This window comes from Coffea eugenioides, chromosome 1 (assembly GCF_003713205.1).
Source record: "Coffea eugenioides isolate CCC68of chromosome 1, Ceug_1.0, whole genome shotgun sequence".
Taxonomy (NCBI): domain Eukaryota; kingdom Viridiplantae; phylum Streptophyta; class Magnoliopsida; order Gentianales; family Rubiaceae; genus Coffea; species Coffea eugenioides.
The window spans coordinates 36,207,695-36,221,267 of NC_040035.1; the positions used below are offsets into that span (position 1 = coordinate 36,207,695).

The following is a 13,573-nucleotide window of genomic DNA, read 5'->3' on the forward strand; positions in this document are numbered from 1 at the left end:
AACTTTACATTTGTTACATGTCTTTGTATATTTTAAATTAAAAAAAAGGAAGTTCAATACACAATATTACTATAACAAGCATACTAACCAATCTTTCCATAACTTTTCGACCATCATTTCCTTTTTGTCAAAATTCAATGTTATAAAAATTTATTCTTATCTTACAATTACTAAAGCCGGCAAAGCCTCTTTACCAGGTGGTCAATTATAAATGACATCTTAATTGGTGCAATCAGTCCACAATCATACCATAAATCCGAAGTTTGTGTCGATCACCTATATTGGCCATATTTAGAGAGAGAGATACAGATATGACTTGATTTTGATTTTTTTTAATGGGTGTATTTTGAAAAAAATGGGGGAAGCCAAATGAAGGAAGCTACTTCAATTTTAATTAAAAAAAAATGGATGATTTGGCTTTATCCTATAACTTTATGTTGGAGGGAAAATTTTTGGCTTTGGCGCTATTTCTTGACAAAAGGAGGAGAGAAAGTTAACAATGGGTGAAATGGTCTTTTACCAAGCCACATTAACCTGAAATTCGTTTTAATTTGCTGGAGATTTGCAAATTAGACTACATTGCTTGTAAACTAAAAGTTCGAGGCAGTTGAGCGTTGAAATTGATAGTTGAGGGTGCATGGTAGGATCCAATGTTAGTTCAGGGGTGCAAAGTGAAATTAACGCTAATTCAAATTCAAAAAAATGTTTGTAGTTTATAAATTTTATTTTTATTTTATCCACTTAATAAATTAGTAATTTGTTAGATTTATATTATATTAGCATTTTTTCTATTACATTTTATGCTCTTTTTTTGTGTCTATGCATTCATATACACAAATGATACCCACACATCACATGTCTACACATATAATATATATATATATATATATATTTATGTCTTTATATATAAACTTATTGTTAAAAATGTGATTAAATTTAAGGTAAACAATTGTTCCAATATGCAAAACTTTATATTTATTACATTTTTTGTATATTTTAAATACCAAAAAAAAGAGGAATTTCAATACATAATATTTCTATCAACGAGCATACTAACCAATTTTTCGATAACTTTCCAATTAAACAAAGATAAGAATTTGTATTTTCTTGCACCATTTTCTTATTAACCAAACACATGTGGGAAACTTAGTTTCCTTTTTATTTACCCCACTTTATTTCACTCTTCCCACAATGCACTTCCTTATATGACTTAGATATGATATATATATATATATATATTAAGGAAACTTTTTTATCAATTAAATAAAATCTTATCAATCCGTAAATAAATTAAGTAATGAATTAATCTTATATACAATGTCAGTATATACACTATCACCATTAGATATATGATACATATGTAAAATTTAAATTTAAAATTCAAAATTGGGAAAATGATCGGTTTCATCTTTCATATTTTACAATTCGTCCCTTACTTTTAAAACGAATCATTTTCGTTCTTGACATTTAAAAACTGGAGTTCTTACATCCTTGAACCCAAATTTCAATCTAAATCAAACCACCAATCAACCTGATTACAAATTTTGGGGGTGTAATTGGTAGATTACTTGATTAACTCAACTTGATATTCATGTAAAATTTAATGAAGCCAAAAAGAAAAAATAAAAAATTATAACATAAAAAAGAAAGATTAATCTTTCCTACATTATCATTGTATACACTGACGGTTTTATGTACCGCCATATCATTTCAATTTAAATTTAAACACCAAAATTTATATTTATGATACACATCTAGATTCGCAATCGGATATACTAATGGTGCATGAAAAGATTTACCAAAAAAAAAACTCTACTATTCCAAGACAAAGAATGACCTTTTATGTTATAATTTTTATTTTTTTGGTTTAATAAATGTCACGTGAATATGATGAAATTGACCGAGTGATCTATCAATTCTATTTCTGAAATTTATTACTGGGTTATTGAATGGTTTGATTCAGATTGAAAATTAGGTTCAGGAATGTAATAGCTTTAATTTTTAAATGCCAGGGACGAATTTGCTTCATTATAAAAGTAAGGGATGTAAAGAATATTTTTGCGTCATTGTATACACTGACGGTTTTATGTACCGCCATATCATTTCAATTTAAATTTAAACACCAAAATTTATATTTATGATACACATCTAGATTCGCAATCGGATATACTAATGGTGCATGAAAAGATTTACCAAAAAAAAAACTCTACTATTCCAAGACAAAGAATGACCTTTTATGTTATAATTTTTATTTTTTTGGTTTAATAAATGTCACGTGAATATGATGAAATTGACCGAGTGATCTATCAATTCTATTTCTGAAATTTATTACTGGGTTATTGAATGGTTTGATTCAGATTGAAAATTAGGTTCAGGAATGTAATAGCTTTAATTTTTAAATGCCAGGGACGAATTTGCTTCATTATAAAAGTAAGGGATGAAAAGAATATTTTTGCGAGATGTGAATGATGAAACAGGTCATTTTTCCTTCAAAATTTATTCATGTGTCATCCATCTACTCGTGATAGTGTATACACTGATCATGTTTATAAAATTTACTCTTAAGCTATTGGGTGCTTATTGATAAGCATCCAATTGTTGCAATATTTAAAGTTGGTCATTGCTTAAGTGCTACTTTTACTCAGTTAGTTCTCTTTAAAATAAGTCTGATAAGAGTTGTTTTCCATTCCATTAGTCATTATACCGTTAACTTCTCTTTAAAATAAGTTTGACAAGAGTTGTTTCCATTCCATTAGTCATTAGATTGTTATTTTATGAAAATTTTTGACAAGAGTTGTTTACCGACCATGTATATGATTGGGTGTTTGGTAGATTATTTTGCTTGATTTTAGATTCCGTTTAGTTAAATATTTGATTTTTCATTGATTGCATCAGTAATCCATCAAAATGACCCTACTCACGGCTTAATCTTAAAAAAAAAAAAAAAAAAAAAAAAAAAAAGCTCTTTTCTCCTCTGCTTCATATCATAATAGTAAGGTAAGCATCCCACTGTTCATCTAGAGCTATTGATCCAACAATCAAGCGAGAAATTTACACTAAAGACGTACGGCCCTAGTGCTATGGGCAAATAAAGATGATTAAATAGCTATGAAATTATCATGGCTTAGTTAGTTTCTCTTAGATGCCTAATGTAATCAAGTCCCTAAATCCAAATGGACAGGGGAGAGTAGCTAATATTCTAGTTCAATTGCTGTAGCTAATATTCTAATTCAATTGCTAATAAGTTTTATGTGATAATCAAGTCTACTATGAAAGATTGCATTTTTGTGAGGTGGTGGTTGTGGGATTTGACAATTTAAGACTTGTTTGGACAGTGTTACGTTTTCCTGTGAACATATTTTTCAATCACCTTTTTACTTCACATATATCAAATCATTATAATAATTTTTCTATAAAAAATTCAAAAAAATGCAATTCAAACAAGGCTGTCTTTTTTTAATGTTGAATGATCGAAAGAACCACTTTAATTTAAATAATGAATATTAATTAAATTTTGAGACGAAAGAATTCATTTTCTCTCAAATATCAAAATATTCAATATTTTTAGTTTGATCTAGATCTATCCTAATTCTGCCCTCTATTTGAGTTGGGAAATTTTCCCGAGACCTATCTTTTTTGAATCCAAGATTTTATGCCAGTCATGCCCGTCTTCATTTTTTTTCTTTGCTTTTGTTTCCCTTCCTTTATTTTGTGCTTTTGTTTGCAGAAAAGTTAAAAAAATCTTTGAACACCCAACAGAAAGGAAAAATGTTCTCGAAAATGAAAAGTCTGGTGTTTTCTCTCAATCTCCTCCATTTTGTGCTGCAGCATTCCATAGAGGAAATTTATTTTATAGTTACCACAATATCTTATGAAACTACCGACAACAGCATATTTTCTCTCAATTGTTGCCTTCTTGTAATTTCTTGCTTTCTTTACTTCAGTTTTTATCACGCGGCCGCTTTCCTCTAGTCAAGTAGGGCACGAGGTGCTGGGGCCAAAAAAGAAAAAAAAAATTGAAGGTAAAGTTTTGGTGAGGTTTAAATACGACGGAGAAAAATTCCATTCAAGTATCTAAACTTTGACACATCAGTGATTTTAGTCTCCAAACTTTGGACAAAATAATTTGATACCCAAATTTTCAATTTTTTTTTGAACACATTTAGTACCTTTGACAGTTTTTTCCAAATTGCTATAAAAAAAAGTCACGTAATAGTCATGTGTCTTGCAACTATTGTATGAAAAATTTTCAAAAAAATATAAAATATCCTTCTGACACTAAAAAATCAAGAAAGATATTTTTAAAGCTTTAACCACTTGCCTAACTTTGTTCATCTTATTCCTTTTTTCCTTCTTTTGCTGTATTTCATCTTCACCTTAGTGTTAGAAGGATAGTTTACAGTTTTTTTGGCATTTTTTTTATATAATAGTTACCGAATACGTGATTGTCACCTGACTTTTTTAGGTAATAATTTGAATAAAAATCGCCAAGGATATAAATGTATTCAAAAGTTGAAAGTTTGGGTATTAGATTTATTTTTGTCTAAAATTTAGAGACTAAAATCGTTCATGTGTTTAAATTTGAGTACTAAAACTGTATTTTTAATGATGCCTTCAAACTTTAAGGGAGGTTATTATAATTTAACTAATATAACAGGGGAAAAAATAAAAAAGAGAAAAGTGGAAAAAAGGGTAAAGAAAAAAGAGAATATACTTGTACGCTTGCACCACAAGACGGTTTCCAGAGACCCTGAAAAGCCTTTTCTCTCTCTTCGATTTCCACAAATATCCAATTTTTTTGTTTTCCAAATTCCAAAAGAAAAATCATCAAAATCAAAACAGGAGATAGCCATCCTTCCCTAAAGAAAGGTACCCTTTGCACTCAATTTCAATTCACACCCTTTAGCGGTTTCTCATCTCCTCTTTTATTCTTTGAATTTCTGTGCTTTTTTTTTCATTTTTAATTTTTGAAGACAATTTCATCGACCCTTTGATTTTCTTGTCAAGAAAATCGGGTACAATCTGAAAAGATATATAACTCGAGTTTGAGAGTAGTTCCAGTAATCATTAGTCTTTGTAAAACTAGAGTTTGACTTTCTAAATTAGGATACTTTTTTCTGATCTTCTACGGGGTGTGATTGAATTGGGTGTTTTTTTACAAGGTTTTCTTGTAATTTGGTGACTTGGGTTTTCTCTTTAGGTTGAATCTCTACTTTAGTTTGTACCTTGAGGTTGTGATTGAATTGGGTTTTTGTAGTTTTGCTGATTTTAGGGAATTTGTTTGTATATATTGTTAGGTTTAAGGTTCCTTTTTGGAGGTTAGATCTTTAGGAGCAAAAACATTTTTATGGCATTTGAATGCCAAAAGGATACTGGGATTTGTTTGAAAAAGGATTTAGCGGATTTTTCAGATAATTTTGCTGATCAAGAAGTTGATACTGATCAAATAATTACATCTAACAATCAAAAGAAAGTCATATTTGAGTTTGGAAAAGTAAAACCCAAATCAAGTTTTCATGCAAAAGGTGGGAACTCGAGCTCAACTAGCGAAAGTTTGGTGCCTGCTGCTGAGGTTTTGCCAAATTCGTGTCGGTCGATTACTGATCTTCCTCAAGCCTTGATATCTGAAATCCTCAACTGCTTAGACCCTAAGGAGCTTGGGATTGTTTCTTGTGTTAGTAAATTCTTGTATTGGCTTGCATCTGAGCATGATGTGTGGAAGGAGTTCTATTGTGAGAGGTGGGGGCATCCGATAACTCCAGCCTTAGAGCTGGAGGATACAGATGAGAGGTCGTGGAAGGAGCTCTTCGTGGAGAGGGAGTTTCGTAGTAAAACATTTCTGGGGCGTTATAGTATTGATGCGCTGTATGGGCACACGGAAGCTGTGAGAACTGTGTTTGTTCTGGCATCGAAGAAACTTATTTTTACGTCAGGGTATGATCAGATAGTGCGGATGTGGAACATGGAAGAAGGGTTGTCTATTGCATCGTCCCGCCCTCTTGGCTGCACAATTCGTGCTGTTGCTGCTGATGCAAGACTCTTGGTAGCTGGTGGAACAGATGGATTTATACATGGGTGGAGGACAGAGGATGGAAATCCTCATCTGTTTGACCTGAAGGCTCAAAACCAAAACTTGGAATTCCGTCTTTGGGAGCATGAAGGGCCAATTACATGTGTTGCGTTGGATTTTACTAGGATTTATAGTGGTTCTTGGGATATGACAGTACGTATTTGGGATCGATCTACTTTGAAATGTCTGAATGTTCTGGTGCATAGTGACTGGGTTTGGAGCCTTGTTCCTCATGAAAGTACTGTGGCAACTGCTGCAGGTTCAGATGTTTATATCTGGGACATTAATACAGGGATGCAACTTGCTGTTATCAACAATGCTCATGTTGGGAATTCTTATTCTTTGGCACGAAGTCACACTGGAAAGCTGTTATTTACAGGAGGTGAAGATGGAGCCATTCATATGTTTGAGGTTACTACTAATTTGGGTTGTAAGGTTCAGAAGATCGCAAAATGGATTCCTCACACTGGTCCTGTTTTTTCTCTTGCATTTGAGTTCCCTTGGCTTGTTTCAGCATCTAGTGATGGGAAGCTCTCACTGATTGATGTCAGAAAGCTTTTGAAGATGAGCAGGGATTCGTTGACTGAAAAATCTTCCAAGGTTGTTCACCTGGATGAGAAAAATGTAGAGCCTCCACAGAGGATGCTTCATGGATTCGGGAGTAATTTGTTCTCAGTGGATGTTGGTCCTGATCGTATCGTTTGCGGAGGTGAAGAAGGTGTTGTCAGGATCTGGAACTTCTCTCAAGCATTGGAGATTGAGAAGAGGGTACGTGCGTTGCGAGGCTTAAGATTGGAAAACAGAATGAGGAGGCGTAAGCTCCAGACTGAAATGAGTTCAAAAACTGGCCGGAGTGACCAATGTTCAGTTGCAGCTAAGAAAAATCAAATTGGCGGTGACAGGAATAGCTGGCACAACAGGCGTAGGGTGAGTGGGAAATTGAAGGCTTGAAGAGAACTTCTGATTGTCTTTAAGATCTGCCTGCTATTGAAGTTTCTCTGTTTTCTAATCATTTATCTTATGGTCTAGTTTCCAGGTGTCTCCTAATTCTTAATATCGCTTTTGACATATTAATCATATGGTTGCTGTCTCTTAGCAATAGTGAACTGTATTTTGGGTTCAACCGTCGTTTCTCTTAACCCTTTTACTTATAAAATAGTGCTTTCTTCTGAGCTGAGAGGTTCAAACCCGATCAACTATGTGATATCAATTAGGCATACCTCCGCTTATCTGCAGAATTGACTTATAAGTCTACAACCGTTTCAGTTCCGTGCTGGTAGGTTTTATTTTCCTTGCTTTTCCTGTTTTGACAGTGATCTGAATTTGGCACCGGTATTAAAATGTGAAATATGGAAGTTTTATCATACCAGTTTGACTTATGTTGGCATAACATGTTACAAATTAATGAATGGAAGGCACATAAAGGTTAAGATCTTGAGTCTATTTTGTTGCTTGAAGCAAAATATGGTATACAATCACGAGCATTGGTAGTGAACATTGTATGTTTTAAGAAGTATGTTTCTAGACCACTCTACTGGTTGGTGGGAAGAAAAGGTGGAAGAGGGGAGAGGAACATGTCCATTTGCAATTTTATGATCCTATTTGCATTGATAGAGGGCTTAACAGTCAAGATTTGCTGATGCCCTACGATAGATCTGGACGGACTTTGACTTGTGGAGTTTTGGATGTTAGACTGCATTAACATTGCTAAGTGTGACAAGCTGTTTAACAAAGTGCCTGATTTTAATTTTCTACTTGATGTTTGGAAAACTCTTAGGGCATAAAGCATGTAATTCCAGCTATAGGTTGAATGTGCACGCTGTAATTTGGTCCACAGAATCCTTAAAAGTAATCAATAATGGGAGTGATTGCTTTAATTCGTTGCGCCTGAGATTGCTACTAATCGCAAAAATGAGTCGGAGAATCCCTTTGCTGGAAGGTACATTCTTACCGGAAGGCCGGCCGGAACCTGCAGCCTCTCCTTCCTGACAGCCTTTCAGGCTTCCAACCTAATTTGGTTAAAGAGTGTGATGATTCATTTTCAAAGTTCTTATTTGGTACAAGCACTAAACATTATAAGTTGATAAAAGCATCATAACGGTAGGACTAACACTTGCTGATATATGTAAGCAATGAACCTGTTCTGGTACTTTATCTTTTTAAGCAAGAGACTATCGTTTCCAGACCCAAATATTTGGCAACAATGCATAAGGTTTTTGGGGGAGAGATTGCCAGAGTTGACTTGATTCAAATAAGTCTATAGACATTTCTTTAATTCTCTTTGTTTTGCTTTTGATCGGTAATCGAAAATTGTACATCTGCAGAAATGTAATTGTTCAAATAGCACGGAACCTTTTATTCTAGACTTTGGATGCGTAATTACAGATGGAAGTTCCAAGAACAAAACTGTGGATTCTTCAGTTGCTGTCTGCTCCCTCCTCTACTTTAGCTTCAGCTTCTGGTTCATTGCTAGGTTCCTCTACCTCAAGCTTTGAGACCCTGAATACTGCTAAATGCACGTCCCCTGCACAGTAGAAAAGATCCTTTGAGCATGAAGAAAAACATTCAATAGAGCAAATAGCAAGAGATATACAAATGGAAGAGGATTCTGTCATTTTAGATACTGCACGTCTATGCAATTTCTGGACTCTCGTAAAAGTCTCCATTTACAGAATTCTAATGGGACGAGAAAGGGAATTTGAGTTGAAGAATGAATGATCTAACACCTTTTCTCATGGACTATGTGAAAACCACACACTACTTTTCTATTCTGTAGCAATTCTTTTGTCTAGAATGTTTACTGGTATAGGATACAAATCTGCAGCAGTTTTGATATATTGAACGAAAAAGCAGCAGTGGTTCTGTCAAACAGTACGAGACATCTGAAAGAAGGCTTACTCCTTTAATACAAAATAAGGCAGCCTGCAAAGTGCAATGTTCTTGATAGTTTGATTCCATGAGCGTGATTGTAATGGAATCAGAAGTCTGAGTATAACAAATTCAACTAGAGCAGCTACTAATCATGTCCTGGCCACCCATTCTATCAATTCGGATAGTGCAGTACAAATTCCTGTATTGCTTCAGCAATACCAATCTGATTCATGAAAACCAGTACATTCAATTTTAACCTTGCACTGCTGCAAGGAAGGTCTCGTTTTGGAGTACATTCACAAGCATCTTTTTTTTTCCTCATCTTTCTTATTTGTAGTTATTATCAATAGAAACCAGTGCACCTCCTTTTCAAGCAATCTTGCTAAAGCACCATGCATGGTAAGTAGACAAGTCTTAATCATGCCTTCAGAATATTCAACTGATAAAAAATATTTGACCATTGTAACTTAAATAGAGAGCTTCATATATGATATCAGATATGCCTAGAGCTTAACTGCCGATACAAAGCTTCTGAATGTGAATGGAGATCATAAAATGATCAGCTCATGATTCTAGGACAGTGCACAACTTTTTCCTGTGGCATCATTGAAATTATTGTCATGGTAATACTACCATCTATTCATTGCTGAATCCGAGTACCAACTCAGGCTGCTCTGATCCAACAATAAACTACTGAATTCACAATTATGCAGAAGCAACTTCATGTTCATATAAATCAGGTTTAAGCAGTAATAGTCCTGTTCCGCCAGGACTTTAAACTTGACTCCCATACTTCATAGATGCTATTTATTCGGGAAGACCTTAAGCTTTTCTGTAACACCTTTTATATCAAAAGCAGAATGACAAAAATAAACCGGAAGCCAATAAGAATAGGCTTCAAGATATTAATTTACCCTCAGGTGAATCAGTGGCAGCAACGCCAGGTTTAAGCTGCTTACAATTAATGAAATACCGCTTATCTTTGGATAAGTGAAACAAAAAATGAACAAGCCAAGGCGCTCAGGAAATACTTAGCAAAGTTCTGCTACTACATCTTTTGGAATGATCTGCACCATTTGATTTTACTGTTATGCGAGAATATTAGGACTTATGGCAACCTACGAGGGAAGGATTCATCTTGTTACATGTTATAGGTTGGAAGGCAAAATGAGGAAAAAGGCAAGGCGTGTGACTCTCTGCAACTTTGCCTACAGTTTAGCCAAATATAATCAAATCAATTCTCATTCCACTAGATATATAAGTTTAGGAAGTACAGTTTTATCAAGGTTTCAACAGGATTTGCAAGAAGACTTCGGGGGATTTCTAACTAAATATCCTAATTATTTTATAAGAATCAAACTTGTCAACAACACGACTCATTTCAGAATCAGAAAAAGCAAATAAAATCGGGACAGAAAAGAATATACCAAAGGTAATTCTGCTCCCAGGTACTGCAAAAGCAGCAACACCAGGTTTGAGGCGCCTTTGATCAATAAATGTACCATTTGTGCTGTCCAAATCTGTGATCACAAGACTCTTTTCTGCCTTCTCAATCCTGGCATGCACAGCAGATACTGTTTTTTCCCGTGTGAACACACAGGTTGATACATGCAATAGCAAATATTAGTTCAGAAATCACGTAACTCTTTAGGTATATAGTCTTCAAACAATTGAATCCTGAGAAAATTTATAGCAGTCTATTTCTCAAGATCTGAAACTACTGTGGCTAGTGAGGACTAAGAAAGTGATATAGGCCTAATGCATAGATGCACGCAATAATAATCTTTGAAGTGCACCAGGATTTAAGATCTCCAAAACTAAAATTTCAAAGTCTGAGTAATCACATAGACAAAACTTCGCGATGAATCAGATCTCGTGAAGAAACTAAAACCATGTAAATTACCATATTATTGTTTTCATCTTATAGTTTAAAAAGGAAAGGTGCTATTATGTTTCATTACTAGTCATGCTCTGGAAAAATCAAATGAACATCATAAGATGTAAGTATCAACTGCAAAGATTAGGTAAGGAATTCGTAAAAGAGCTTAAGCCCTGGTGAATATGAATACCTGTTGGGACGGGAATGGCCACATCTACCTTGTCAGCAGTGCGTCCTATGGTAATCACACTCTGAATCATAGCAAAAAATTTCCATCAATATCTTATCATGATAAACACTCAAAAGCTGACAATTCATATACTTACAGAAGCTATCTCAAATGCATTTGGCATTGCAATCTTTTCACCTAGGTGCTTTGTATCACCGTCACCTAATACATCACAAAGTAGTCATCTGAAATTATCAAATTGCTGTCTAATGAACAAATATAATTACTCGAGGGTAGCTAAAAGCTCTTTCTTATACCTACAAACACTAAAAACTAATCCATAATGTTCAAAACTCACGAAATATACTGGCATCGATATTTTTCAAAACCTTCACACCAGGTAATTAAACAAATTCAGCAAGAAAGAAAGCTGATAGCGACAGAAACAGTTCAACGCACAAGCTATAAGACTACAATTAATCCCAGCAAGGAAAGCAAATGAAAGCAATTAAGCATTTGGCTATAAGACAGGTTCTATTGATAATTTTTAGCATTTGTTGAGAAGACAGTTTTCACACCAGGTAATTAAACAACGGAAAAAGTTCTAGGCAGAAGCTACAAGACTTCGATTGATCCTAACAAAGTAAGCATATGAAACAATTAAACAACACCATGAGACAGTTTCATTAATTACTCTTCAGCATAAGATTTCATCATCTAGAACAATAATTTCAATGATTGCCTGTGCTAAATTGCCTTGATCACTGAACAAAAAACCAAAAGGGAAGATAGATTATTAACCTATAGGTTCAAGAATCCATTTCTCAACAACATTTGTTGAACTGCTATCAGCTCCAGAAGCATAAATGGCTCCCAAGTTTCTCAACTGCTTAGCACCACATTGCAGCTTTCTAGGCAAACAATTAAAATTATGGGACAAAACATTAGCTCTGGATGGGAATACTAAAGCTGGAGATAAAGGTTTAGGAAGAAGCTTAACATAGGAAAGAGACTCAGTATTTACTATAATTTCCATATGGTCTGATTTTTTTTTTCTTGAAATTTTTTTGTTCAATTTTTGGACAGTTAGAAAAGAAAGCAAATTGGCCAAATTGTTTGTGTCAGAACTTTCTTATATGTGTGTGGAGTTTTGAATAAAGTGGTGCCATTGCTGATCTTAGCATATGCGGTAATACACGTGGCTTACATTACATGCAGGGATGGAGATTTCGGATAACACGAAATTTGAGGGCACCTTTGGAAACGTCATTCTTATTTTCTGTTCTTGGTTTTTGGCTTTTTGCTTGTTGAATTTCTACAGAAGTTCACCATAAAAGATTTCTTTTTTTTCACCTTTTCTGAGATTAATTAATACTTGTTTTCTTATTTGGCCTTTTGAATCTTTTAACTAGTGATGGTTTTTTACAGTGGAATTATATTTTTTTTTAAAAAAAATTAATAGGGAGGGGGTAAGATTTAAGAAACGAATAGGGGATAAAACAAATTTATTAAGTAGGGTAAACCAGTTTTATATCTGTTTTCAGGCCTTTGATGAATTAAAATTCCACATTAGATATTTCAACATCATTATCAAATAACGATTTTTGTATTCTAGGAATGGAATTTTAGGTCAAAATTTTGCCGAAGATGGTACTTCATATTTTTCAATGATGTAATAAATGATGCAAAAAACTGGAAGGGAATTTGCCGAATAAAATATAAGGACCAGAAAGGGGCAATATGCGATTGATCGTTAATGTAATTAAGTTTTTGATGAACCCTTTTTTGTTAATGATTTCAAGTGTTGTAAATACTAGCTAGTAATTTCTTGTTTAATATTTTCGGCGAATTTTAAAAAAAAATTGTATACAAAATTATTATTATTTAGATGAACGAGATCAATTTTTATATACCAAATTATGATTAGTTAGAAGAACAGGATCAACTTTAATTTAACAGATTCGATATAATTGTTATTGCAAGATGCCTTCCTAAATCACTAGTGATTTTTTTTTTCCCTTTCTAATTATTACCTACTTCAAAAATGCAAGAGAAAAAAATTACTAGATGCTTATATAATCCGTAATTGTTCTTCTTTGGAAAAAAAAAAAAGGAAAAAGGCAGAATGCATCAAGAAGTCTTTAAAAATATATAGAAGGTAAAAAAAAAAAATGCAATGGTTGCATGATTGCATCATCCAAGTTTCAGCATAACAAGTAACCAATGGAAAGAATGTGGGCTTGACTATGACATAAATTATGCAATTTCCAAGAAATATCCCTCAAGTTGCATAGTTTGACGTAGTGCAGTAGTTTAATGATTTCTTTTTCTTTTCACATAAGATACTCCAATTGTTCAATGAAATTTATTTTTCTTTGACATGAGATATTCTAATGGGTTAATAATTTCAAGAGCAAATTACCCGATTATCCACTAAACTTTTGAAATGGCGTATTTTTTGTCACTCAACTTTTAGGAGTATAAAATTAGAATAACTTTTTTTATACACTGTCAATGTATAATATTTTTTACATCAGTTGATTTAGATCATGCCACATAATATGAATTCAAATTTAAAATTCAA

General features: G+C 33.6%; 2 protein-coding genes across 2 annotated transcripts; one reads left to right on the forward strand and one right to left on the reverse strand.

The window, feature by feature from the left end:
* The first annotated feature begins 4,765 nt into the window (after positions 1 to 4,765).
* Positions 4,766 to 7,266, forward strand: LOC113764202 (F-box/WD-40 repeat-containing protein At5g21040). The gene has a single exon (XM_027308298.1). It carries the CDS (start codon positions 5,348 to 5,350, stop codon positions 7,019 to 7,021), a length of 1,674 nt encoding a protein of 557 aa, XP_027164099.1. The 5' UTR covers positions 4,766 to 5,347; the 3' UTR covers positions 7,022 to 7,266.
* Positions 7,267 to 8,312: 1,046 nt separating this feature from the next.
* Positions 8,313 to 12,098, reverse strand: LOC113782037. The gene is made up of 5 exons (XM_027327952.1): positions 11,791 to 12,098; positions 11,147 to 11,211; positions 11,011 to 11,071; positions 10,369 to 10,515; positions 8,313 to 8,594 (listed from the first exon to the last, which is right to left on the reverse strand). Exons 1-5 carry the CDS (start codon positions 12,023 to 12,025, stop codon positions 8,488 to 8,490), a joined length of 615 nt encoding a protein of 204 aa, XP_027183753.1. The 5' UTR covers positions 12,026 to 12,098; the 3' UTR covers positions 8,313 to 8,487.
* Between the last annotated feature and the right edge of the window lie 1,475 nt (positions 12,099 to 13,573).

What these genes read in the sequence shown, in the direction of transcription:
- LOC113764202 (XM_027308298.1), top strand. Translation starts at nt 5,348, where the DNA reads ATGGCATTTGAATGCCAAAAGGATACTGGGATTTGTTTGAAAAAGGAT.
- LOC113782037 (XM_027327952.1), bottom strand. Translation starts at nt 12,025, where the DNA reads ATGGAAATTATAGTAAATACTGAGTCTCTTTCCTATGTTAAGCTTCTT. An exon ending in ATGGATTCTTGAACCTATAG is followed by an intron (nt 11,212 to 11,790) that starts GTTAATAATCTA and finishes GTGATGTATTAG; the next exon opens with GTGACGGTGATACAAAGCAC. An exon ending in TGGGAGCAGAATTACCTTTG is followed by an intron (nt 8,595 to 10,368) that starts GTATATTCTTTT and finishes TCTACTGTGCAG; the next exon opens with GGGACGTGCATTTAGCAGTA.